Source organism: Chinchilla lanigera, unplaced genomic scaffold (genome assembly GCF_000276665.1).
Source record: "Chinchilla lanigera isolate Chin_1 unplaced genomic scaffold, ChiLan1.0 scaffold00077, whole genome shotgun sequence".
Classification (NCBI taxonomy): Eukaryota; Metazoa; Chordata; class Mammalia; order Rodentia; family Chinchillidae; genus Chinchilla; species Chinchilla lanigera.
In genome coordinates this window covers 5426897-5453582 of record NW_004955478.1, presented here as the reverse complement: position 1 = coordinate 5453582, position 26686 = coordinate 5426897, and the positions used below count along the sequence as shown (strand labels likewise).

General features: G+C 36.4%; 1 protein-coding gene and 1 long non-coding RNA gene across 6 annotated transcripts in view; one reads left to right on the top strand and one right to left on the bottom strand.

Annotated features, from left to right (window-relative positions):
* Window positions 1-26686, top strand: part of Cep112 (centrosomal protein 112kDa) — a 517700-nt gene that overhangs the window by 130042 nt on the left and 360972 nt on the right. For all 5 annotated transcript variants that reach the window (XM_005402141.2, XM_005402139.2, XM_013503230.1 and 2 more), the window contains one exon: window positions 26357-26511. In XM_005402141.2, the coding sequence (XP_005402198.1) occupies window positions 26357-26511 (155 nt within the window). The remainder of the gene's footprint in view (window positions 1-26356; window positions 26512-26686) is intronic.
* LOC102005707 overlaps window positions 24066-26686 on the bottom strand; it is a 63709-nt gene continuing 61088 nt past the window's right edge. The window contains exon 3 of the long non-coding RNA XR_001230866.1: window positions 24066-24117. This is a non-coding gene — a long non-coding RNA (uncharacterized LOC102005707). The remainder of the gene's footprint in view (window positions 24118-26686) is intronic.

Sequence of the window (26686 nt, the reverse complement as noted above, 5' to 3'; positions counted from 1 at the left end):
TAATTTTTGTAAGTTTGATAGAGAAACAAAAGTTATACGTTGGAGCCAGTAGGTCACTGTCAGAGAAACTTCATTCCATTTTTAATGAAAGTTTAATTTAAAATTAGCATTCATGCCTTGTCATAGGTAATAATAGTAAATAGAAATACGGACAGAGTCTGTCAGCAGGATTGAATTTAGGAATCGTCAAAACTAGACAGGTCTTGCCGAGCAGCTCTTGATTTAATAATTAAACAAGGTAGAGTTCAAGGCATGGCTTCGGATGAAAGATGAGACTGTCACTGAGAATTAGTTTCTCTGTTTTGTTTTTCTTTCAGGCTTTTTTCTTTTTTTGTTGAATCTTCTTTTGTTTTATTGTTCCTTATTGCAAGCAGATACTTGTGTAGCTTATTTATTTTATGTCTTTTGGTATTGGCAGGAAGTTTTGATGTGAGAGTTAAATATGTAAACACTTGATTTTAAAAACAAATATTAGAAGTTATAAATGTCAAAATTATAGAAACATTATTAGATACTTTGGGAAGTGAAGCCTGTAAAATGATAGGGCCTTACTGATGTCAGGGTTTGACACACTGATGATATGTCGGTGGCTTTATTGAGATTCTAGGCTTTATTAGTAGCATACTTAACATTTTGTGTCCTAAGAATCCTGCTACCAATCTGGTGAATTTTTCAGTCTTTCTCAAAATAATCAATTTAAGACAGTAAGACCATTTAAGAAAAATATATAAAATTGCAAAGAAAGATTATATTGAGTTATAGTTATGAAAATCTTAACAAATCAAGATTGTGATATACTAATACATATTTCTAAAATAACATAGGAAATGTCAAGATCTAGCAGTAAGACTGCTGATAATTTCTTTTTATTAGTGCATGTTTGCTGGTAATTTTTGAATTATTATGCAGGTAAAAAGTAGTGCTTATTCAATAAGTTAATGGACTATAGAAATCCCTGATTTCTGTTAGTCACCGGTATTTCTAATACTCTCTAGTTTTAATGCCTACATGCACAGTTGAAGTGTTATAGTTTAGAGCTGGAATATTCCACAGATGTCTTGTGTGTTCCGAGGTGGGGTTTTGGAAGGTGATTGGGTCATGGGGGTGCTACACTCAGGATTATTCAATTGAAGTGTTCAGAGCTGAAAGTGCTATAGGAAGATGGAATCTGGCTGGATGAGGCAGCTCGCCCAAGGGTGTATCTCCTTCAACCCTCCGTTCTCTCTGCTCCCTGCCCTCCACAGCATGACCGGCTTTCCCTAGCCAGATCTTCCACCATGCCTTCCTGCCTTGGAATCACCTATGGACTGAATCCTATAAAAAGATTGACCCAAAATAAACATTTCCTCCTCCAAGTTGTGGGTGTTGTATATTTTGTCCCAGCAACAAAAAAGCAACTAAGACAGAGAGAAATGGTAAGTCTCAGGGTAGGGCAGAGAAAGATGAACTCCTCACTTCCACTTCAATTTACACACACTATGAATTCCAGCTATGAATTTGTATGGATGGTTAAAAACATGTCTTTAAAGAGTATCAAAAGCCTTAGACAATTGGCATATCTGATTTAACTGTTGTTAGTAGTGACACATGATAATTCATAGAGTAATTCACCTACTGAACTTTATTTTATAATTCCTATCAGGGTTTCTTCTAAATTCATAATGCTTATTAAGAATCCAAAAATAGCTGGGCATGGTGGGGCACACCTGTAATCCCAGCACTCAGGAGGCTGAGGCAGGAGGATTGTTGTGAGTTTGAGGCCAGCTTGGGCTACAAAGTAGCTCAAGGCCAGCCTGAACAACTGCATAGTGAGACCCTATCTCAAAAAAAAAAAAGGAAAAGAATCAAAAAATAATATCAGATTATCATTCTGAATAAAATTTTTTATAAAAATATACTTTAAAGTCTATTTCTTTTGATAATAAACTTTAAAAACGGACTATTTAAAAATGGACTATGTAAATTTTAGATTTACAGAAAATTAAAAATATAGTACAGAGTTTCTATGGACTCTCCATGCAGTTTCTCTAGTATTAACATCTTACATTATTGTGGTATACAGGTTGCAATAAATGAATCAATGGTGATGCATTATAATTAGCCAAAGTGTATGCTTTATTCAGATTTCCTTCGTTTTAACCTAATGTTCTTTTTTTCTTTTCCAGGATTTTATCTATAATCCCACATTAAATTTAATTAACCCTTGTACTCTTCGTAGCTGTGATAGTTTCTCAGACTTGCCTTGTTTTTCATGACCTTGACTGTTTTGAGGAGTGCTGGGTCTCAGTTACTGCTGTCCATTGCTGACACAGAACATTCAGCACCCAAAGTTAAAGGAGGGAAGTTTGATCTGCTCTCAGTCTGCAGAGGTTTCAGTCCATAGTTGGCCGGTTCGCAAGCAGGGTGGCGTGGTAAAGGGGCATGGCAGTCCGTGGCGGGCAGAGGGCAGAAAGAGCGAGAAAGTAGCCAGTGACAGCAGCCCTCTTTGTGCCCTTACATTCTATCCGGGCTATTTGCACTCACACTCAAAGTGACAGCCCAGTTATCCACACCCGGAACTATGCCAGACAAGTCAGGGTAGTAATTTAGTAGTCACATGGCCTCAATCCCAGCATCATGCATGTAATCCCAGCATCAAACACTACAGATTCAGCTACTTCTGCAAAGCCCTACAAATGACCACGTGAGGGTTTGGGGGGACATTTAGCATAAGCCATAACATATGGTCAGGCATATTGTAAAATGCTTCTCGGCCAGAATTTGTCTGATGTTTTCTCACGGTGAGACTCAGGTTATGGGTTTAAGGGATGAGGATCACAGAGGCAAAGTGCTGTTTCTCATCATACTGTATTGAGTGTGCACCATGAACTTATCACTAACCGTATTAACCTCGATCACGTAGCTGAGATAGGGTTTGTTACGTTTTTCTGTTGTAAGGATACACTGTTTTTCCTTACCGTACTTCTAGAAGGGAAGTTATTATTTGCGGTCCACCTTTTAAAAGTGGACAGTTATGTTTTCTATTCTTGAGGGTAGAGTATCTATATAAATTATTTGGAATTTTTCTTCATATGAGATTTGTCCCTTCTGTCCCATTTATTAATTTAGTCATTTACCTATATTAGTATGACTTTCTGAATGTTTATATTTACTTTGTTTTATAATACAAAACTACATTATTTTGTATCCCAAACTGTTCCAGCTTTGAGCAGCGGGAGCCGCTCTGTTTGATTTCTGTATTCCTTTGACAAATCCCAGTGATGCATATTAGAAGTAGAAAAGTGTTGAAAACTATGATTTATATTCCAGGTGTGCTTTTTCTTGCGGGTGGGAGGGAGTTGCTTCTTTTGTGCTCTGTCTCAGCTGACAGAACAAGGAAATAGATGCATATATTACTAACCTGGATAGTATACATATCTGTAAATATTTCTATATATTATCATGGGTTATGTGAACATAAACATAATTTCTTATTGATATCTATGATTCTGATACATAACCACATGGGTTATTCTAATCTCTTCCTTTCCTTATCTGTAAATTCTCAGGTAGTGAGAAGCTTGTTTTTTTATCATCTGCTATCCATTTACTGAACTGTTCAGTCCTGGTATACATGTACAGCAGTATCAGTTGTTAATCCATATTCCTGTGAAACCACTTTTATCGTCTAGAATACAGTGGTTGTGTGCAGTTCCTTTGCCTTGGGTCTTGCAAATCCCTCTCATTTCAAAGTTGAGTGAGTCATCATCTTCCTTGCCATCCCTTCAATGAGATAATTTCAAGCATTTATAATATGATTATATTCTCTTGCCACAGTCCAAATTCCTTTTGGGGATCCTCCCAACTCCTCAGTGATTTTATAGAAAGTTTCACAGAATAACATCTGTTTGTTTTTGCTTTAAGATTCTGTGATTTCAACAAATGTATCTTGCCATGTACCCACTGTTACAGTTTCATGCACCGTTACAGTTTCACTGTCCTAAAAATTGTCCATGCTTGGCTTTTATTCATTTCTTACTCCTCTCAAATCCCAAGCAGTCAACAGTATTTTACTGTCTCTATTGTTTTACCTTTTCCCATAATATTGTATAATTACAGTCATTACTGTGGATATTTTGTATCTCGGTTCATGAATGCTTTTTTTGGGAAACAATTTGGTTCTCAAACAGAAGAAGCATTTGGCAAAATTTTGTGTTTGTTTGCAAAACAAAACAGAGACAAGCCCAACTGTGGCCATCTTTCCTACATAAACACGAATGTGGCATCTTTTCCAAAATTGTGAAGCAAATTAAGTTTGTCATGTATGTGTATCCTCTTCAGACTAGCTTAATTTACTAGGCAATATATATTTAAAAATTCTCCATATAGTTTTGTGAATTTATTAGCATGTTTATTTTTATCGCTGAATAATATTCAATTAAATGGATATGCCGCAGTTCATTTACTTCACTTCTTTGTTGAGGGATACTTTGGGTGTCCAGTTTGTAGACATCATGATTAAAGGCATTAGAAATGTTCACCTGTAGTTTTTTGTGTGGGCGTAATTTTCATAGTTGTGTAAAAGGAGCCTGACTATATAGTAAGAATTAGTTTAGCTTGGAAAGAAAGTGCCAGAATGTCTTCCAAAGTAGATCTACCATTTTTGTTTTCCACCAGCAGTGAGTAAGAGTTCCAGTTGCTCTGTATCCTTATAGGCATTTGATACAGTTAGTTTATCTTAGTGATTCTAATATATGTGTAGTGGTAGATCCTTTCTGCAGCTTGAACCCTGGATCTTTGCACTAAATTATATCCTCACCTCTTTTTATTTTCTGTTGTGAGACAAGGTCTCACTACATTTGCCCAGGCTGGGCTCAGACTTGTGATCCTCTTGCCTTAGCTTCTGAGAGTGCTGTGATTACACCTGGCTTCATTTTTGTTTTAAATGGCAATTTCTTAATGCCATGTTACTTGCCTTTTTTACATGGGGTTTTTTGGCCATCTTTGTATATTCTTTGGTGAGGTATCTGTTTTAATATTTTACCCATTTCTTGGTTGAGTTTTGTTTTCTCATTGCTGAGTTTTAAGTGTTCTTTCTGTATTTTAGGCATAAGCCCTTCATGAGAAATATATTTGAAAAATTATCTGACAGTGTTTGACCTGTCTGTTTCTTTGCTTAACAGTGTTTTTCATAGAACAGAAGCCTTTTAATTTTAACAAGTCTTACTTGACAATGTTTTCTTTAAAGAATTGCACTTTTGGTGTTATATCTAAAGATTAATCATTAAGCCATAGGCCACCTAAATATTTCCCAGGTTTTATCTAGAAGCTTGTTATTTTACAGGATTACATTTTATGTATGACTGACAGCCATTTTGAGTTAATTTTTGTGAAGCATGTAAAGTTTGTGTTTAGGTTCATTTTTGGGGACATGGACTTACACTTGCTCTAGCTATTTGTTTGAAAATACAATTTTTCCCTCCATTAAATTGTCTTTGTTGATATTTGTTGTCTGTATTTGTTGTCTGTCTTTTTTCTGGATTCTCTGTTTTGTTCTGTTGACCTATACATTTATTCTTTCTCCAATATCACTCTGTCATGATCACCCTAGCCTTATACATGTCTTGAAATTGCATAGAATCAATCTTCCAGGTTTGTCTTGTTTATGTCTTTTGTTGGGTATTTCAGATATCTTCTAATTTTGTATAATTCTTATTCTAAGCTTTAGAATTAGTTCGCTGATATTGATCAATAGCTTGCTGGGATTTTGAGTGGAAGTTTATTGAATCTGTAGACCACATTTGGAAGAACTGACATATTAGAAATACTGAATTTCCTCATCTGTGGCCCTGGAATCGCTGTCTGTAGGCGTGTCTCCCTTTTACTGTACTTCAGGGTATCACACGTCACAGCTGTTATGTTTTTACATATGGACGTTTTGTGGCAACTCTGCAATGAACATGTCTGTTAGCACTGTTTTTCTTACAGCAAGTGCAGACTTTGTGTCTTGGTGTCAGAGTTTGCTAATTCTCAGTGTTTCAAATTCTTTATCGGTATTAGATCTACTGTGGTGACCTGTGATGAGTAATCTTTGACATCTCTGTTGGTTGTTTAGGGGCACCAGGAAGCACACCCATGAAAGACAGTACCCCTCTCCCTCTCGCTCTCCCTCTCCTCAGGCCTCTCTGTTCCCTGAGATACAACAGTATTGAAATGAAGTAGAAGGTGATATCTCATTGTTTTGATATCCGTTTCCCTAATGGTTAATGATATCGATTATCTTTAACTTATTGTCACTTACTGTGTATCCTCTATAGAGAAATGTCTGTTCAACAACTGAATATATAGCTCAGAAGTAGAGCACATGCCAACTATGTGCAAGGCTATGGGTTGGATCACCGGTACAGAAAGAGGAAGTATCTATTTAAGTCCTTTGTCTGTCTGTCCCTCCCTCCCTTCTTCCTTGCCTCCCTCCCTCCTTCCCTCCTTCTCTCTCTCTCTGTCTCCATATATATATATTTTATACTGGATATTGAACACAGGGCCTCATGCATGCTAGGCAAGCACACTACCACTGAGCTATAGCCCCAGCCTTCCTTTGTGCATTTTCGAATCAGGTTGTTTGTTAATTTTGTTGCATGTTATGAGATATATATAGTTATCTCTATATATCCTTTATTAGATACATACCTATGTTTTGCAAATATTTTCTACTATTTCATGGTTTGTCTTTCGTTGCACAATGTTTACAAGTTTCATGTAATCTGATTTATTTTATTTTATTTTTTTCTTGTCTTGCCTATGCCTTGGTGTCATATGTAATAAGTCATAGCTAATCCAATGTAAAACTTCTGCCTTCCTGTTTTCATGTGAGAGTTTTGTAAGCCTTTGAAATATTTTGAGCTAATTCTTATATTTGTCTCTAGGTAAGTAGAGCTGAAGTATACTTACACAATGTGCATTGTGTTTTAATGCAGTTTTATGTGCTTGCTTTGGCAGTATATATATTAATGTAATTTAAAATACTAAGATTTAAACTTACTTTGCTTTAACGCATCCTTATTTATTTATTTTTAAATTGTACTTCATTACTACATGAGTATAGTACATAATGTCTGCATTCCTAGTGGGAAGTTGGTACATTTGAGTAATACATTGTTTTGCTGGGTGTGGTTGTGTATGCCTGTAATCCCAGCACTTGGGAGGCTGAGGCAGGAGGATCGTTGTGAGTTTGAGGCCAGCCTGGGCTACACGTGAGCTCAAGGCCAGCCTGAACTGCATAGCGAGACCCTGTCTCAAAAAACACAATCAAAACACATTTTAATTTATTTTTTCATCACCTTTCCCTTCCCTCACTCCTCCCTTTGCCCATCCCTGTATCTCCTTGTTTTAGTACATGTTTGCAGTACATGATATTTACATCCCCACGCAGAGTTAGTATATACACATAACACATCCCAATCCCTTTTCTTCATCTCTTACCCCTTCCTTCCCTCCCACATCCCTTCACCCTCCTCTGCTTTGAGAATGCTCTGGCTCCCAACTTTTGCCTTGCATTTGGCTCTTTATTCTTCCTCTTGGTTTTTCATATAAGGTGAGCAATGTGAAATTTAAGCTCGTGTGTCTTACTTGTTTCACTTAACATTGTGGGCTCAAGGTGCATCCATTTTCCTACAGGTGACTCCAGTTTATTTTTCTTTACGGTAGAGTAGTGCTCTGTGGTGTGTAAATACCAAGTTTCTTGATCCATTTGTCTGTTCATGGACATATGGGCTTCATCCAAGATTTGATTAGTATGAATTTTGCTGCTACAAATGTGTGTATGCATGTATCTCTGTAATATGATGTCTTTAACTCTTTTGGGAAGATACCTAGAAGGGGAGTAGCTGGGTCCAATGAAATTTCTAGTTTTAATATTTTGAAAAATCTCCATACTGATTTCTATAGTGGCTGCACAATTTTATATTCCTCTCAACAGTGCAGAAGGGTTCTTACTTCCCCACAGCCTCTCCAGCATATTACTTGATTTCTTTATGGTAGCCATTCTTTCTGGGATAAGATGGAATCTCAGTGTTGTTCTAATTTGCATTTCTCTAATGTTATACATTTCTTCATGTGTTTATTGGCCATGTGTTCTTCTTCTGTGAAATGCCTATTCATTTTGCTTGCCAATTTTTTGATTGTGTCTTTTATTTTGGGTGTTTAAGTTTTTGAGTTGTTTTTACGTTGTAAATATGAGTCCTCTGTCTGAGGAGTTGCTGGCAAAATTTTTTTTCCGTGTAGTAGATTATTTTACTCTGCTGGTTGTTTCTTTTGCTATGCAGAAGCTTTTTACATTTACTGTAATTCTATTTGTTGATTCTTGGAACTGTTTCCTGTGCCACTGGTGTTCTGTTCAGAAAGTCTTTGGGTGTGCCTATGACTTCAAAGGTTCTACCTATCTTGTCTTCCAGCAGGTTTAACATTTAGATAGTTGATTCATCTTGATTTTAGTTTAGTACATATGAGAGATATGGGTATAGATTCAATCTTATGCATGTGGACGTCCAATTTTCATGACACCATTCATTAAAGAAGATATCTTTCCTCAAGTTTGTGTGTTTGACCTTTTGGTTGAGATCAAATTAGTTGAATATATTTGCAGTTGTTCCTGTGTCCTCTGTTCTGTTTCATTGATCCTCCTGTCTTTTTTTTTGTACAAGTACAATGCTGTTTTATCACAGTAATTTTGTAATATAATTTAAAGTGTAGGATTATGAAGCCTCCCACTTTGCTCTTTTACCTAGGATTGCATTTGGTATTATGGGTTTCTTCTGGTTCCATACAAATTTTGGTATTGCTTTCTATACCAATTTTGGTATTGCTTTCTGTGAGGAATGTGTTGGAATTTTGATTGGGATTGTGTTAAATCTGTATATAAATTTTGGCAGTATGGCCATTTTGATTATATTGGTTTTGCCTATCCATGAACAGTAGATATATTTTCATTTTCTGATCTCCTCTTCAATTTTCCTTAATTTTCTATAGTATTAGTTATACTGTAGTTTTCATTGTAGAGTTGTTTCACTTCCTTAGGGTAATTCCTAAGTATTTCATTTTTCTTGGGGTTGTTATGAAAGGTATTCTTTCCATTATTTCTTTCTCTGTGGGTTTTTTATTAGTGGAAAGGAATGCTATTGATTTTGTGTGTGTTAATTTTGTATACCATTACATTAGTAAATTTGGTTATTAAGTCTAGGAGTCTTTCAGTGGATTTTTTGGGATCTTCATGTAAAGGATCATGTCATGTGGAGATAATCATAATTTGACTTCTTCCTCTTTTTCTATACATATCCCTTTTATTTCTTTCTCTTACCTAATTGTCCTTGCTAATGTTTTGAGTACTGTGTTGCAAAGAAGAGGTGATAGAGGATATCCTTGTCTTGTTCCTGATTTTAGAAGGAAGCTTTCAGTTTTCACCCATTTAATATGCTATGGCAGTAGTTTTGTCATCAATGGCCTTCCTCAAATTGAGATAAGTTCTCCATATACACACTTCCTTAATTATTTTTATCATGAAAGTATGCTGGATTTTGTCAGAAGCTTTTTCTACACCTATGGAGATGATCATGTGATTTTTCACCTTGCTTCTATTAATGCGGTGTGTTACATTTATTGATTTGAGTATGTTGAGCCATCCTTGTATTCCTGGGATGAAGCCTCCTTGGTAATGATGTATGATCTTTTTGATGATTTGCAGTATTCTTTTTTCCACTAGCCTGTTGAGGATTTTTTCATCTATATTCATTAGAGATTGGCCTGTAGTTCTCTTTCTGGGTTGGATACATGTCTGGTTTTGAAATCAGGGTCATAGTAGCTTCCAGTAATGACCTTGGGAGTGCTTCCTCCCTTTCAATTTCATTAAAAAGCTTGAGGAGTATGGTTAGAACATTGCTGAAGTTTCTGTAGAATTCAGCAGTGAACTTGTCTGATGCTGGGCTTTTCTTAGTTAGAAGGTTATTTTCTATTGCTTCCATTTCATTGGCTGTTATTGGATTATTCAGCATTTTAAATCTTCTTGGTTCAAATTTGGTAATTCATATGTATCTGTGAATCTATCCATTTCTTTAGAATTCTTCAATTTATTGGCATACAAATTTGTGAAGTAGTTGTTCATAATGTGTTTTATTTTGGCAGTATTCATTGTCATTTTACCTTTCTCATTTCTGATTTGATTGCATTGATTTGGGTCTCTGTCTTTTTTTTTTTTTTTGTTAGATTGGCTTAGAGTTTTTTATTTGGTTTATTCTTTCAAAGAACCATCCTTTGATTTACTATTTCTTTGTATTGTTTGTTTTGGTCTCAATTTCATTGATTTCTGTTCTGTTTTTTATAATTCCCTTCTTTGTACTACCTTTGTGTTTGGGTTGTTCTTGTTTTATTTTTAATACCTTGATGTGCAGTGTTATGTTATTTAATTAGACTTTTTGTGATATAGGCATTGACAGCTATAATCTTCTCTGCTATGACTGCTTTCATTGTGTTACATAAGTTCTGGTATGTTGTGTTGGCATTATTTGTTTTGTTTTTTTTTTTTTTTCTTTTTTTGAGACAGGGTCTCACTATGCAGTTCAGGCTGACCTTGAGCTCACTTTGTAGCCCAGGCTGGCCTTGAACTCGCAACGATCCTCCTGCCTCAGCCTCCCGAGTACTGGGATTACAGGTGTGCACCACCACACCTGGCTGTGTTGGCATTATTATTTAGTTCTAGAAACCGTTATTCCTTTCTTGATTTCTTCTATAACCCATTGTTTAGTTAGGTATTATTTAGTTTCCATGCATTTGCATAATTTCTGTGTTTTCTTTTGTCACTGATTTCTAACTTGGTTCCCTGTACTCTGATAATATATATGTGGTATAATTTCAGTTGTTTTACATTTACTTAGACTGATTTATTGGCTAGTATATGGTCTGTTTTTGAGAAGTTCCATGTGTTACTGAAAAGAATATGTGTTTGGTGGTTGTTGGTTGGAACACTGTGTAGATATCTACACGGATAAGTCCATTTGTTCAAAAGTTTTGTTCAACTCTGATATTACTTTGGATTTTTTTTGTCTAGGTTATCTATTTGTGATAGTGGGGTTTTGAGGTCCTCCAGTATAATTGTGTTATGTCTATTTGATTTTTTATGTCCAGTAGTAGTTGTTTTGTGGAATTGGGTACACCATTGTTTTGTGCATCCAGTAAAAACTTGGTTTGGGAGTGCAGTTCATTCTGGAGACATATTTTAATCCAAAACACTTGTATGTCGAGGTGAATTTCCCCATAAGAAATAATGGAAACTCACAACCCCAAAATATTCATATAAAATGATGATAATACTGTAATATAATACCAAATAATAAACAAAATACAAACTATTAAGAACAATAAATTAACTTGCATAAAAATAAATGAACTAATTACTTTTGAAAACCTTCTTGGTTGGTGTGAGGGAGATAAGAGATAGAAAGGTTATTGTGTAGGATGAATTTCACTATCACTAGTGGAATCACTGCTGTTAGCTCAATGGAATCTTGATTTTTCTGCAACTTTAACAAGGAACCTATCCAATAACACTTGCTTTTGCCTTTTTTTGGGAGGATTTTGCAGAAATGTGACATTGCATTGTTGTTAAACATTCATCACTGTCAGTGTTGTTGCATCCTTATTTGGGTGGTGCTTTTCTTCAAAATTTTATAATTTTCCCACATTTTGCACATCTCCCTAATTTCACTGGAAGTGAGGAATTTCTCTACCTTTCTACTGACTGATGGAGACATGGTGTCTCAGGGTCCTCACTCAAAGGATCAACCCCTGGGAAAGACACATTGCCCGTTTGTCAAAAGTCTGTGCTCAGTGGCCAACGGCAACCCATCCCCCCTGCCTGAGGGTACTGGCAGTCATGGTCCTCCAAATCAAGGAGGCTGACAAATCAAATTTGGGGCAGAATCTGACTGTTCAGGTGCCACATGCTGTTCTTGAGCTACTCAACAATCAGGGACATAGTTGGCTCTCAAACAGCTATGTTACTCAGTATCAAGGACTGCTTTGTGGAAATCCTTGACTTACTATCCAGCAGACTAAATCTCTGAATCTAGCCTTTCCACTGAGCTTGGCCCCTTCAACCACAACTTTGACTGATGAGCTTTTTTCTAGCTGGCTAGATCTGCAGATGCAGCCCTTGTCAAATGCTGCGTACATTCTATTCATGGGTGGAAGTAGCTCAGTCAAGGATGGAAAATGCCAGGCCAGATATGCTGTTGTTACTATGGAAGAGGTGCTCCTGGCCAGGCCTCTTCCCTAAAACTGGTCTGTTCAACAGGCTGAATTGTGGGCCTTAATACAAGCTCTCAACTGGATAAAGGGAAAAAAGTAAGGCTATACACAGATTCAAGGTATGTCTTTGCCACCGCTCATGTTCATGGAATGATATACAAGGAGCATATGGACTTTTGTGCACAGAAGGGAAACAAATTAAAAACAAGGATGAGATATCTCAATTCTTAACTGCAATTTGGAAATCTAAGAAGGTTGCCATTATCCATTATAAAGGGCACCAAAAAGTAAAGGACACTGCCACTCTTGGCAATCATAAAGTAGATGAAGCTGTCAAATTGGCAGCAGAAGGCTCCACCTGGGGGACAGATGATTTAGTACAGAATCTGGAAGCCCAACATGAAATACCCCCTAAAACTGTCCTAAGTCTTCACAGCAGGCTCCTTTGCTTCTCTAAGGAGGAAATCAAATGGTTGCAATAAGATGGGGCCTACATGAGCCCGAATGGTGCTTGGACTTTACCAGATGATCAGATGATAGTTCCATAGAATTTGGCGTATGCCTGGGTAAAACACCATCATGACATCACATATGGAGGAAAAATGGCTATGAATCAGCTTCTAAGCCACTACTATTATATTCCAAAGTTAGCCTTGATCTGTAGTTCTGTGTAAGAGATGTCAAACCTTTGCAATTACTGAACCCTTGTCTGGACTTAAACTCCCATCTGGTAACCAACATGCTAGACTTTCTGCCTTTGAAGAACTACAAATAGATTTACTGAAGCCAAGCCATGTAGAGGCTACAAATATCTCCTGGTACTTATCTGTACTTATTCTAAGTGGCCGGAGGCATTTCTCACTAGAACAGAAAAAGGCACTAAAGTCTATAGAGTATTACTAGAGAAATTATCCCCAGATATGGGTTACTGCTAACTGTAGGCAGTGATAATGGGCCTGCATTTGTGAGAGATAACCCAGAAGCTGACTAGGGAATTAAAAATCAGATGGAATTTACACAGAGCATATAGGCCACAAAGCTCTGGAAATGTTGAAAAATAAATAGGACCTTAAAGTCAATATTGACTAAATATCACCAAGAAACCCAGGCATTGTGAGTAGATTTGCTTCCCATGGCCCTTCTCAAGGTCCAGAACTCTCCAGGGCCCACAGTTTTGCATGGTAGGTCTCCAGGGAGACCTACCCATAATCAGTGGTCTCCAGGGAGACCTACGACAGCTAGGTAACATGTCTCTGTAGGAACAACTTACACAGTTAGGAAAAACCTTTTCTCAGATACACAAGAATATAGCTGAATGGACAGTCATCCCCACAGGGACTCCTGCACACACATTCAATCCAGGGGACCTAATGTGGATAAAAGATTGGAGAAAGGAGCCCCTACAGTCTACCTGGAGGGGCCTCTACTTTATTATTTTGACCGCTCCCACAGCAGTAAAGGTCTCTGAAATCAGCAGTGGGTCCATCACTCTCCAATCAAGAAAGCTCATCTGGACAACTGCTAAAAAGCCTACCCAGATGAGTGAGCTTCCTTGAAGACAACTCTGAAGAGAGAGTGCATTCAAGCCCTGTTCTCGTCCCTCTGGGAAGTGACAGGTCAACACATGGCTGTAGTTGGACAGACATCTTACACTGAAGCACCTTCCCTGATTAATTCGTGTTTTGCTATCCAGGGTGGTTTCTGATCCCCTAGCTCCTGTTAATCACAGTATTCACCCTAGGATTCCAGGCTGTGTCCGCAGAGGATTGAGAAGTCCCCCTATAAGGTTGCTTTTGTTCTTTTCTATATTGGTGTAACTGAGGACTCTAAACTGCCTTTCTTAAGGTTAAGATGACTGCCATCACTAATTGACATCTGCTCCTGCTTAGCTTGGTTGGTCCGCACATCTGCTGGGCAAACTTAGGGCACCAGGAATTTCAAACCCAACTTTATGGCACTGACCTCATAGTGATTCTCAACCAGACGAGATGGGACCCCTCTCAAGTCTAAAGTGTATCTTTATTTTGATGCATGCCCCATTCAAACCAACAACCCAGGTCGGGACACTCATGACTATTTTGCAGGATGTAGAGGTTTAAAATGGGAATGAGTAGCGAGCCAAGAACAAATATATCTGTCCTGAATGGTGCCAAGGAAAGAGCTACTGCAAGGGCAAGGGCCAAGCAGATGCCGCATTCTGTCCTAGGTAGAACTGTGTGATAGACTATGGCAGGGAGCTCTCCAAATAGCCTTCTGAGTCAGCTCCCATCTGATCCAGACTGCCCACAGGGAGCCTGTAATCCCAGAAAATACACCGTTAGGGACCTCACTCTTCAGGAATGAGCATCTGGTCACTGGATGAGTGTCTGGGTAAATGGGAGGGGATTAGACCCTTTTGCTGTTCTAAAAATCATGACAGTTTGGGCTGACTCACCTCCCCCGTCAGAATCCCTACCCCAAAGCCACCACTGTTCCCACTGGCCCCTGTGCCCATGACTAATTACATAGGGTCCCCAGCATCTAACCTCTGTTCCTGGTCAGTGGTACCCATCAGGTCCTCCAAACTCTAAATCCAAAATTAGGAAATCATTATTGGTTCTGTGTGCCCCTCAGAGCCCTCTTTACTGTGCCTTAGACCTGACCCTAAATGGCACCTATCTTCACTACTTCTATACCTGGTCGCATGTCCAGCCCCACCCTGCAGAGGAATGGGGGATTGCCACATGCCTCTTGGGTCCCTCTGCCAAACCAAATGTCTGAGCTGACTGTATAGATGTTCTGATTGCTACCTCAGATTCCCTGATGGTCCCTCATGAAACTTCCTTTATTTGCTCTGACAAGGTTCATTGGGTATTTTCGAGCACATAAATGAGTCTCTGTGTGCTCGCCTACCTCATGCCTGACCTCTCTTTCTACTCAGGTCAGCAAGGTCCCACACATGCCCACCTGCCTTGACAAAGGTGTGACCCCCTAGACAATGTAAATATTGGCATCTCAAGAAATCCAGTTAGTGTCAACAGCAATGACACCTTGCCTAGAGTAATAAAATTAGCATCAGTCATGACATTAAATACACACTGAATATTAACAAATCCTAAGAACCAATAAAATACCATCCTTGTCTATGGAAAAAGATAGGATTCTAGTGTGAACACTGAGATAAACCAAATAGCGACCTGCTATTGTCCTACAGTAAATATTTACTAAATGGAAAAACTTTACCTTGGCTAATAGTCACACAGGATTCAGCAGCAATAGCATAAAGCCAGCTGTTTTTCTGGAGATTCATAAAGCTTAGTAGTCATTGTAGTAAAGGTGGCTGGAGTGGGGACCACAGAATGAAAAAAAGGTACAATTTGAAAAAAAAAATAAATCAATAGGATATGTGAAGGAATAGAGTAAAGTAGGGGGTCATATTAAGGAATAAAAGGAAATTAATTGTGTTAAGAGAACAGTTGCTAAAGAGAACCAATAGGAAAAAGGCAAAAGATAAGCCACAAAAGTAGGAGATAAAGAAGAAGGAAGATAAAAAAGTTGGAAGGGAAAAAAGATAAAAGGGAAAGAAAAAACTAAATGATGAAAAAAAAAAAAAATAAAAGTGGAGGAAATACCCCTAACCCTGAAAAAATCCGATGAAGGCAAGATAAAAATAATACAAAATCTGAAAATCAAAATAAGATTGAGTCAAAGAAAGTTTCCCAGTCTGCAGTCTTGGGATCTAGCCAGCTTTAGGGATTGTGGATCTTTGAAATTCCTTCCTTGCACTAGAGGTTGCTTCATTTGGCCCCCGGACTGTGGTTACTGCTGAAGCCAAGGCCTGACCTTGCTCCCCTTAGTGGATGGGGACCCCAATCAGCTCTGTTTTCCACTGGATGTAGACCACAAGGTGGGGTCAGTTGGGCTATTATACTTAAGTCCAGAGTCCAGCATTCTGGTTGCTCCCTTCGCTCCCCAGGTATTGTCTCCTCCAGGATCTTATTGATTGGTTAGTCTTTGCCTCTGCTGTTCCCTGCTGTGCTCCTCGGGGGGGCCTGGGGCACTCCTCCTTTTCTACTGTGGGGGGCAGTACGCTTGGTCTGTTCTTTCACGTGGGGATGGGATCCCCCCCAACCTGCATAGGTCTGCTCTCCCATGTCGGAGGGGGCACACTAGGTCATCTCATATGGGTGGGGAGGTGCTGCTCCAGGTCTGCTCTTGTGGAAGTGGGGTCCCGCTCCACCAGTCTGCTCTCTCATGTGGCTGGGGTGCACCTTTATGTCTGCTCTCTGAGGGAGTCTGGTAGGTATAACTCAGGATCTGATCTCATGTAGGAGCCCCAGGGCACTGCTCCAGGTGTCTTGTGTCACCTTTGTGTGTTTGTGTGGGTGCCCCTTTGGGTCTGCTTTCTCACGTGGGAGTTAATAGTTCAAACTTAATTCTTATTTTAAAGTCATACTAAATTTTAGTATGTTATATTGTACTTTCTGGAGCTGTTTATTTCTGTAAATTCTGACAAATGTATATAGTCATGTAACTACTGCCTCAGCCAAGCTGCAGAATATTTTCATCTCCAAAAGTTGAACAAGTAGACATTCTTTCCTTTTTCTCTTTTTTAGTGTGAAATCATGTAATTTTTTACAATCAGCTATCATCCTGTCTGTTGGACTCCTTTTATCAGTTTGAGGACATTCTGCTTTTGATTTGCAGGTTTTTTTTTTGCATTTTGCTGATTTGTAGTTTGTAGTGTTTATATTATAAATGGATGTTGATTTTTATCAAATGTTTTATCTGTGCTTATTGAAATGATCCTTTTTTCTCCTTTATCCTGTTAATATAGTGAATTATATTGATTGATTTAAAATGTTCAACCAACCCTGCTTTTTTGTGACAAAATCTGCTTGATGAAAATGTACCATCCTTTTATGTATTACTGGATTCTATTTACTGTTCCTGCATAGATCCCTATTATTACAGTATTGGTGTTTATCTGTCTCTTGTTTTTCATATGGTGATATCAGATTAGTTCTGGTCTCATAAAGAAGTTGGGGAGTATTCTTTTTACTTTGGGCTTTTTAAGAATTTGTGGTATTTGATTTCTCATTTGATTATTTGAATTTAGCAATGATGCCATAAGTTAGGATTTTGTTTTTGGGATAAATTATTAATTTAGTTTACAAATACCTGCAGGGTCATTATGATTTTAGAAATTTGTCTTTCAGAAAGTTTATCATTCCATCTCTTCAGAATTGACTGACATGCAGTTATGTATTATCTGTAGGCCTGGGATGTATTACCTTATTATCTGTAGGCTGTCTGTAAGATCTCTTGGGATTTCTCTTCTTTCATTACAAGATTGATAATATGCATGCTCTTCCTCTTTTTGTCAGGCTAGGTGTACGTATATCAATTTCCAGGTATAGTATTTGAGAATTTTCTAGTTGTCCTTTTGTTATTGATATTAAAACTCACTAGCTTTTTTTTCATATATTGTTTAAACTCTGCTCCATCTGCTACTTTGGTCATTCATTATATTTCGCTTCATAAAAATCTTAATTTTTCTATAATACTTATTTTAGTGGAAGTAATTTTATTTCTAATGTATATTCGTTATATAACCCTAAACCATTTTGTTTTGGCTGTTTTAAATTTGAGGGACTGGCAATATGAAATTTCAGTTTTGATTAGGTTAATTGTAGTTATTTATTCTATAACTATGTTTTTAACCAAGTCATTCAATGTGGAGAGCCTGGACCTTCCAATATATTGATCTGTTGAATATCCATATGGGAAAATGGTTCTTGGACCTTTACACCACTTATGACAATTCTAGGAATATCTCAAATTTAAACTTATAGATAAAAGAATAAACCTATGGAGAAAACCTTAGGAAAATATCTTCTTGTTCTGTACTAATTGAAAATTTCTTGAAAAAAAAATGAAAATATTAATCATACAATTTAACTATATGAAAATTAATATTTCTGTTTACCAAAGAATATAACAAAGAGTAAAGGCAATTCATAATGAAAGAAATAAAAGAAAAACAAGTTCTTTTATCCAAAAAAGTCCTTGCATCTTAAATATGTAAAGAATTCCTACATATCAATGAGAAAAGCAACCCAAATTTTATTTTTTTTATTTTTTATTTTTTTTATTTTAAAGAGAGTAGTACATGAGAAACAAACAAACAAAAAAATAAAAGAACAATAGCAGCATACCAGTATCACGAACATAAACAATCAAAGCAAAAACATTCAAAGTGATACAGGGTCTCAGGACAGATTAATACAAATCAACAGTGGTTGTTACACTGCACACCGCTATCCTCAACTACATTGCTCAGATTGTCAGATGTAAGAATGAAAGATTGCTCAGACCATTAAAGAGATTAAGAAAATAATTCTTCAATAAAACGTTAGAGATATTAGAGAGTTTCACTAGAAAAGATGGTAGGAGTTCACCATTGTAATTCCATTGCATATTGTACCTTCAAATCAGTTGCTCAGACCACCGGACACAAGCAAGCAGAGTCGATCAGAACATAAAAAATTGTGAGCATTAACTGTTTATTTCAGTACACCATCAGACAACAGCAATACAGTCATCGCAACTATTCATATATATATTTATGCTTTGCCTTCCTTCTTTCTTTTTTCTTCTTTCCCTCATCCCAGTCATTCCTTCCTTTGAACAGCTTCTTTCCCTTTCCTATCATCTATTGTACGTTTTGAGTTTTACCTAGTCTTTCAGGTTCCTACACCAAGGAGACAATATGATGTTTACACATGTGGGTCTGATTTATTTCACTTATGAGTATGGTCTCTGGTTGCATCCATTTACCTACAAAAGCCTCAAGTTTATCTTTTTTAATAGCTGAGTAGTACTCCATTGTATAAAAATACCACAACTTTTTTATCCATTCCTCAGTGGATGGGCATCTGGGTTGTTTCCAAGATTTAGCTATAACAAATTGTGCTGCTATAAACATGGGTGCACTGTGAGCATATATCACTGTGGTATGCTGTCTTTAATTCTTCTGGGAAAATACCCAGAAGGGGAATATGCAATCCAAATTTTAAAAACTGGACAAAAGATTTGAATAGATATTCAACAAGAGAAGATATCCAAGTGGTTGATAAACATTTTAAATTGTGCTGAACACATTAATTCTTAAGGAAATTTAAATAAAACAGTTCAGTAGTTCTACATAATCACAAGATCATTTATTAAGAAAACCAAACAAAAATCACCGTACGAAGTTTTTTCAAAGTGGCAGAATAGTCAGATTTTCATATACTTCTATGAGGATTTTAAGACTGTATCTACTTTGAGAAACTCTTTGGTAGTCATAGTTGAGTGTATGTATATCTCATGGTGATAATTTTGGTGTATGATGCATTGCTGAAAATGACTTGTGCTACCATATATGCACCATGAATCATGTATGAAGATGTTCAAAGAAACATTATTTTATTAGCTCTGAGCTGAAAATGCTCTATCAATAAAATGGATACATTATTTTAAATATATGTGGATGTTGGAAAGATATATAACACTGTAAAACACTGAGGTACTATTGTGGTGTGCTGCAGGGATGAATCTCATCATCCCTGAGATGATATGAAAATACTTAAAATACAGGAGGAAGTTTTACCCAAAGTGTACATACTCTGTGATTCCATTTATTCAAAGTTTGGAAAGCAGTAGTTTATTTGTAGTGATAGAACTTGAGCAGTGGTTACCTCTGAATATACTTTGACTACTAAAGCTTCACAGGGACCAGCACTATTTATAGCTTCTAGTGGTTTATGGGGTTATTTTCAATTTGCAAAAAGTTACCAAAAATATATAGTTGAGATTTGTGTACCTTCTTATATACATGTCATACTTCTATAAGACTCTTATGAAATAAGATAAACTGTGTAGTTTCTTAGATCGTAGAAGTTGAAATTGGGATTCTAAATAATTGCCTAATATTTTCTTTTCTCTGTTACTGGGGATTGAACCCAGGGCCTTCCCACTGAGCAGTATCTCTAGCCTTTTTTTATCTTTTATTTTGAAATGGCAGATATTAATCCTAATTAATTTTTGACTCCTACAGGGCTTCACACTGTTTATACATAAAATAATATTTCTCCACCTCGAAGTTTTTATACTATCTTATCGTGATAGAGGTTGTGTCACCAAACTCTCATAGGATGTTTTATATTTCCTAAAGCTTATTGAAAACCCTGTCTGAAGTTTCGTACTAAGATAATGTCCTTTTCCAAACTTTACTTCCCAGCTGTCCTCGTCATTCTCTTGGTGCATTAGGTTTTGAACCTGGGAAATTAATAATTTTTACCACATCTCACCTCCTTCTTCTAGTATTTATTGAATTATTCTGTTTACTTCTCTGAAATTATTCTTGGATCTGTTCTTTTCCCTCTGTTTCCACAGCTATGAGTTTAGTCCAGGCCACTGTTGCTTCATTCTCGGATCCTTCCACTCATCCGTCAGTCACTTTCTCTGTCTTTCTTTGCTTCATATCTGTCAAAATAAAATGCCCCATTTCCGCATGACCAAGAACTGAATTCCTAATCTAATGCCTACTATAATTTCTTCTTACAAGCCATACCAGCTATGAGGCCTCCAGGTGAGAAGAGAACCTGTACACCCAAAGTAATACGTTTAGTATTTCCTGTGCAATTATAGGACTCTTCCTTGATTTGGCTGTTAGATAACAATGAGTTCTCTTTCTATCCTGTCAGTTACATCCTACCAAACATAATTCTACATCAAGATCTTTATTTGAATGATCCTCTCCCCCTGTGATTTGTGTCTTCTTAGCTTTTTGTCTTTAATTTTACAAAAGAATATTTTGGTCAAATATTGTTGCTGTCCTTAAGGTACATCATATAAGCCTGTAGGTTTTCCCTTGATAATGTAAGTTTTAAATTTACTTTGTTAACTTTGTGCTTAGAATTGTGCATAAAACATAGTAAGTGTTCAGAATTCCTTAGAAAGAATAACTAACATCATATGTTTGCCTCTTAAATTGGAAAGTTGGTGTTTGTATATCCAGAAGCATTTGTTTACAAAATGTAGAGCTTAATATAGAATACATTGTTTCATTTCATATAATACTTATCTGTTTATCAGAAAGCATGCCAGCATTTAATAGCAGTTTGTTCGCAGGTGCTTAGTTTGAAGAATTAGTATCAGAATCATCTCTAAAAAAATAATCTGCTTATACCTTATCCAGTTTCTTCTGCTTACTTTTGTCATCCTTCCTCCTTTCAACTTGATGGTCTGCTGTTCTCTTTTACTACTTCTGAATTATTGTATTGAATTCCCATTTTTGTGTTCCCTTTAATGACTGCTAAGTTTGTGAAGGCCCCAGGACTGCCTAATCTTGTGTCAGTTTTCAAAAGTCGGTACCAACTAGACTGTTCTATCTGTGGGGGGGCCTTGGAGATACAAGAATCAGTCATATATACACACATATCTAAAATCTGTATTACATTTGTGCAGTCTTCGAGTTATGTGCTAACAACTCTGAAGAGAATTCATTTTTGATGCATAGTTTTTGGAAAATATACTAAATATTTAACATGAATGTTACATGTAAAATTTGCTTTGAAAAGTCATATGAGCCTGAGGGAACATGTTGGTAATGTGCTGAGGGCCTGGTTTGTGGGCCTATTTTTTATTTCCATTATTGATAAAATAGTTGCAAGTGTGCATCTTATGTGCGTGTGTGTGTGCGTGCTACAGTAAAAATTACTGTTAAAAATGAGTGTAATGTGGTAGAAGAAAATATTCCTCTGGGAGTTTTGATAAATTCAAGGTGAACCATTTAATTTAAGTGGGGGAAAACTGTACATAAGTATTGTAGAATTAAATGATTTTCTTTTTAATCCCCTTAGAGTTCAATGCAGTTTGAAATGTAGGAGTCAAAAAATCATATAATCTACTAGTAGTACCATAAAGAGTATGTGTGTGGGTGGGTGGGGAAGGTATTGAGAATTTATTTTTAGAGCATTCTAGTTGTATATAGTTTTCAATTTATTTCTTAAACTTTTTTTTCATATTTTATAACTGGTGGCTTTTAACTTCATTATTAATCTCAATTAATTATTGTATATGTTGATAAAATCACTGAGTAATAAGCCGTCTTTATTTCAATAGGATATTTAGAGGACATTTTGTGCTAGCAAGTTGTTCTCTACTCTTAGCAGATTATATACCATGTTACTCAGTCTCATTCACTTGGAATGAGTACTGCTAAAGAGGGGCTAAGAAATGAATAGAATTTCAGTAGCCTGCTCCGTGTTATCATAGGTGATTCAGTCTAGAAAACACAACAGCCTTCAAATTGCAGAAGTGAAAATTATCTTGCAAGTACCTTAATGACAGCAGTGATAATTTGGGAGACTAAGTAGATCTCAAGTGTTTCCAGTATTGCATTTCAGCATTTCTTTTTGTCCCTTATGTTGTAAAATGATGGCTTTATTTCAGCGAGTTCAGTTTTTGTTAATCTTGAGAGCGGAGTCATAATGGTAGAGACAGTACCAGTGGTACTTTGGTTCACGAACTTGATTCTTTTCATGATTCTGGTTGCAAACCGAGTTGGTTGAGAACGGAATCAAATTCAGTGGTTAGGTTCAGGGTTGATTTTCTAGGGAGATTTGATTTGGTTCTCATCTAGTTCAGTTTTGACCAGAATTGTGGAGAGAGTTGATTTTGTGAACCGAGGTGCCGCTGTGTGATACGGTGAACTGGGAGGTCAGGCAGATCTTGTGTCAGATTTTACCAGATGAATGACTATGGAAAAGTTAATCAATTTTGCTATGTCTCTGTTTTCTTATATTTAAAAATGATGTTAATAATGATTACCTCATAGTTTTTGGGGAAAGAATAAATGGCCTAAAGTTTGTGAAACACTCAGCACAATGCCTGACCGATAGTGAGCGCTCAGTGGTGACTGTTATCAGTATCTTCAGAATCAGTATGTGTTGTAGTTCCATGAAGCCTTGTCCGTTCAACTGGGGGAAGATTCTTGTACATATTTATATTTAATGTGGTACTTTATATCGATCGTTCTTTATTTTTCTTTTTAGTGTGATAAAAACCACACAATATGATATCTCCCCTCTTAATTCTGTATTGTTACCTCCATACACAGTGTTTCACAGTAATTTGTAGAAGTTTTTCATCCTCCGTGACTGATGGTCTGCAACTCCCTGATCACTCCCCTAGCAACCGCCGTCCTGTTTTTTGTTTCTATGGACTTGACTCCGATAGACACTGCACACAACGGGCACCATGTAGTATTTGTCCTTATGTGACCATCTTTATTTTACTTAAGGAAATATCCTCAAGGTTCACCCGAGCTGTAGCCTATGACAGATTTTCCTTTTTTATGTAAAATAATATTACATTTTCCCCAGCCATTTTTCCATCTATAAAAGTTTACACTGTTTCTACCTCTTAGCTATTGTGAATAATTATGCAAGGAGCACAAGAGTGCAAATACTTCTTTGCAACCCTAATTTCAGTTTTTTTTGGATAAATACCCAACACGAATTGCTGAATCATTTGGCAATTCTATTTTAAAATTTTTGAGGAAGCTTTATACTATTTTCCCATTGTGGTTACATCATTTTACATTTTCACCAACAGTTCACAAGGATTCCAGTTCCCCCACATCCCCATTAACACTTGCTTTTCTGTTGGAACCTAAAGGTTTACCAACAGGAGGAAGCAAATAAAGATGGAAAAGCATCACTGTCCCCAGAAGTATCTACTTGTCAGTTCTTGTCAGTACTTACAGAACATATACGTCTTCAGAAGAATGAACAGCAGTCCAAACCACAGCATCTAATAGGAAAATAAAAAGAAAGTACTTCTGATAATTCTTTTTACGAACAGGTATATTCCAATAGGTTACCCATTTTAGTTATGGAACTTTCCTTTCAGATGTCATAACTTTTGTTCAATGAAATAACTCCAGTTAAATTTCAGGGCTGCTTTATTGTAACACTGTGTTCAAAGACATAGATGATTGAAGTCACAATATTGTTTCAGTGTCTATCACTTTATTCTCTTGAGTTGCTGCATACATTTCCCTCTCATCTCTTTTCTCTCCTAAAAATAGTTTATACTTTTATCTGAGCAGCTTCTCACATCTTTGCTGTGTTCAATTATTCATATTATAGAAAGAGAACTGTCTATTTTTTTCTGGCTGATAAAAACGCTTTTTTGTTTGTCAAAGTCTGTAGATTTATTTCTTGGTATTAGTTCATTTCCTCTTGCCTTGGGTTTTTTTTTTTTTTTTTTTTTTTTAGCAATTAGATTACTTTCTAATATTTTCTAATAATGTTATTTTCCACTAAGGTAAAGAATAACAGAAGTAGGCTTTTAAAAATACATTAAAGCAGGAGGATATTTTTAGCCCAACTTTGGATTTCTTGTACTGTATCTCTGTACTGTGTCTCTACTTTAAAATACAAACCCCTCTCTTGCTGCATTTTCCCAGTGATCTTTGCTGCTCCGGTCATGGTTGCCTGGCCGGGCTCTGCACGGATGGCTCTGCCCTCATCCTCCAAAACTGGTTTCTTCCTCGAATCTCCTTACATTCAGGGTGGCCTGGTGTCCGGTAGTACCTTCCAACTGACTTTTTGTGTGTATCTTTATGAGTTTTTTAGTCGTTCTTAATGGGAGTATGACCTGCTATGAACTACTCCTTCACAGCTAGGAATAGAATCTCCTCTCATATGGCTTATTAAGAAGTTTGCATTTCTATATCTTGTGCATCTTGCCTCTTTTTGGTAATTTCTAAAGGGATAGAGTGATCTCACCACTTAAAATTGGAAAGCAAAAGATACATTCTTTCCTTTGTTTCTTATAGCCAATTAATATGTAGGAAACAAAGGGGGCTTAGAATATGTAGTAGAAAATTGACACTAACCTCTGAAAGGAACTCCTAAAGCAAAAGACCTTTTTGATAAAGTGGCAAAGTGAATAGAATACATGAAGAAAGAATATGAGCATTTGAAACATGTCTGACTTTAAACCAAGGAATTTTATCTATTTTTAAAAGTTCATACAGTGCTTTTAACGTAAATATAAGAATTTACACATTGCAGATTTGGAAATGTAACTTACATTTTTACTTTGAAGGTTAATTTTATATTATCTTTTAAAACATTTGTCATTATCAAATATACCTATTTGATGTACTAATGAAAAAAGGTTGAAAAGGAGAAGTAATGTTGGGGTTGTAATACTATTAAATGTTTAAATTTTATTTTACATGTTTATCTTATACAGAGAACATACATACCAGCCTTTCTGAATTACTCATACTTGTCAAATGTTTACTGGTTAAAATGAAAATCAGTTGTCCCTTCAGTTAATGCTCTCTTCCCCTAGCTGTAAGCTTATAGACACTTTTATCCAGGTTTTAATTTGCCATTCTACCAAGGTGAAAAATTAAAAATAACCTAAATATCAAATAGTAGAGAAATGATTAGTCCTAGAAATGAACAGTGTGGAAAAATAGAGGAATGTTTCTAATGGAAAAGACATTTAAGAATGAAATGAATGGAAATTTGTGCACTAGCCCTGTAACCATGCTAAAATATTTCTATATAGTTATGTAATAAGCAAGTATATTGGTTATGTAATATCCTTGTGTTAAAATTGAAGATTATAAATTTCATTACATCGCTTTCAGTAATATTATTACATCACTTTCAGTAATCACCTAGCAAATCTGAATTAATAAAGTACACAAAGAGAATGTAACCTTCCTGAAGACAGGGACTTTGACTTACGTATTGCCATGTCCCTAGATCCTGGAGTATTGCCAGACTCAGTGAATATTCATTAAATGAATGGATGGATAAATGTATCTAACTATGCTGTTATTAATTTTATGGTATAAAACAATTTTTGAAAAGATTTGGTTAATTTAGAGGTTGATTTAATTTTTTCTGCTATGGTTTATGATGCTTTTGTTTTCATTCTAATAGGCAATATATTTTTCTCAGGCTCCTTGGTACAAAATTGTTAACAAAGCAATTACAGGCTTTCCTAACCACGACCTATTTTTTAGAATCAGGTGGTCAAAGAACTGGAGGCCCGTGTCCACCAGCTTACTGGAGAAGCAGAGAACAGTAATTTACAGAGGCAGAAATTAATTCAAGAGAAAGCAGAACTTGAAAGATGTTACCAGATAACGTGTAGTGAATTACAAGAGGTGAAGGCAAGGTATTGTCTGAAATCAGATATCTATAAGGTGTAGCTGCAGTATAGTGATACTAACTCTATAATAAATTACCTACAAAATTTAGTATACCTCATACATCTAGTGTTGGGAAGTTTCTTACCTAAACAGCACTGCTTGTTTACTTTTCAAAGTCCACATTAGCCATAGAAGGCATAG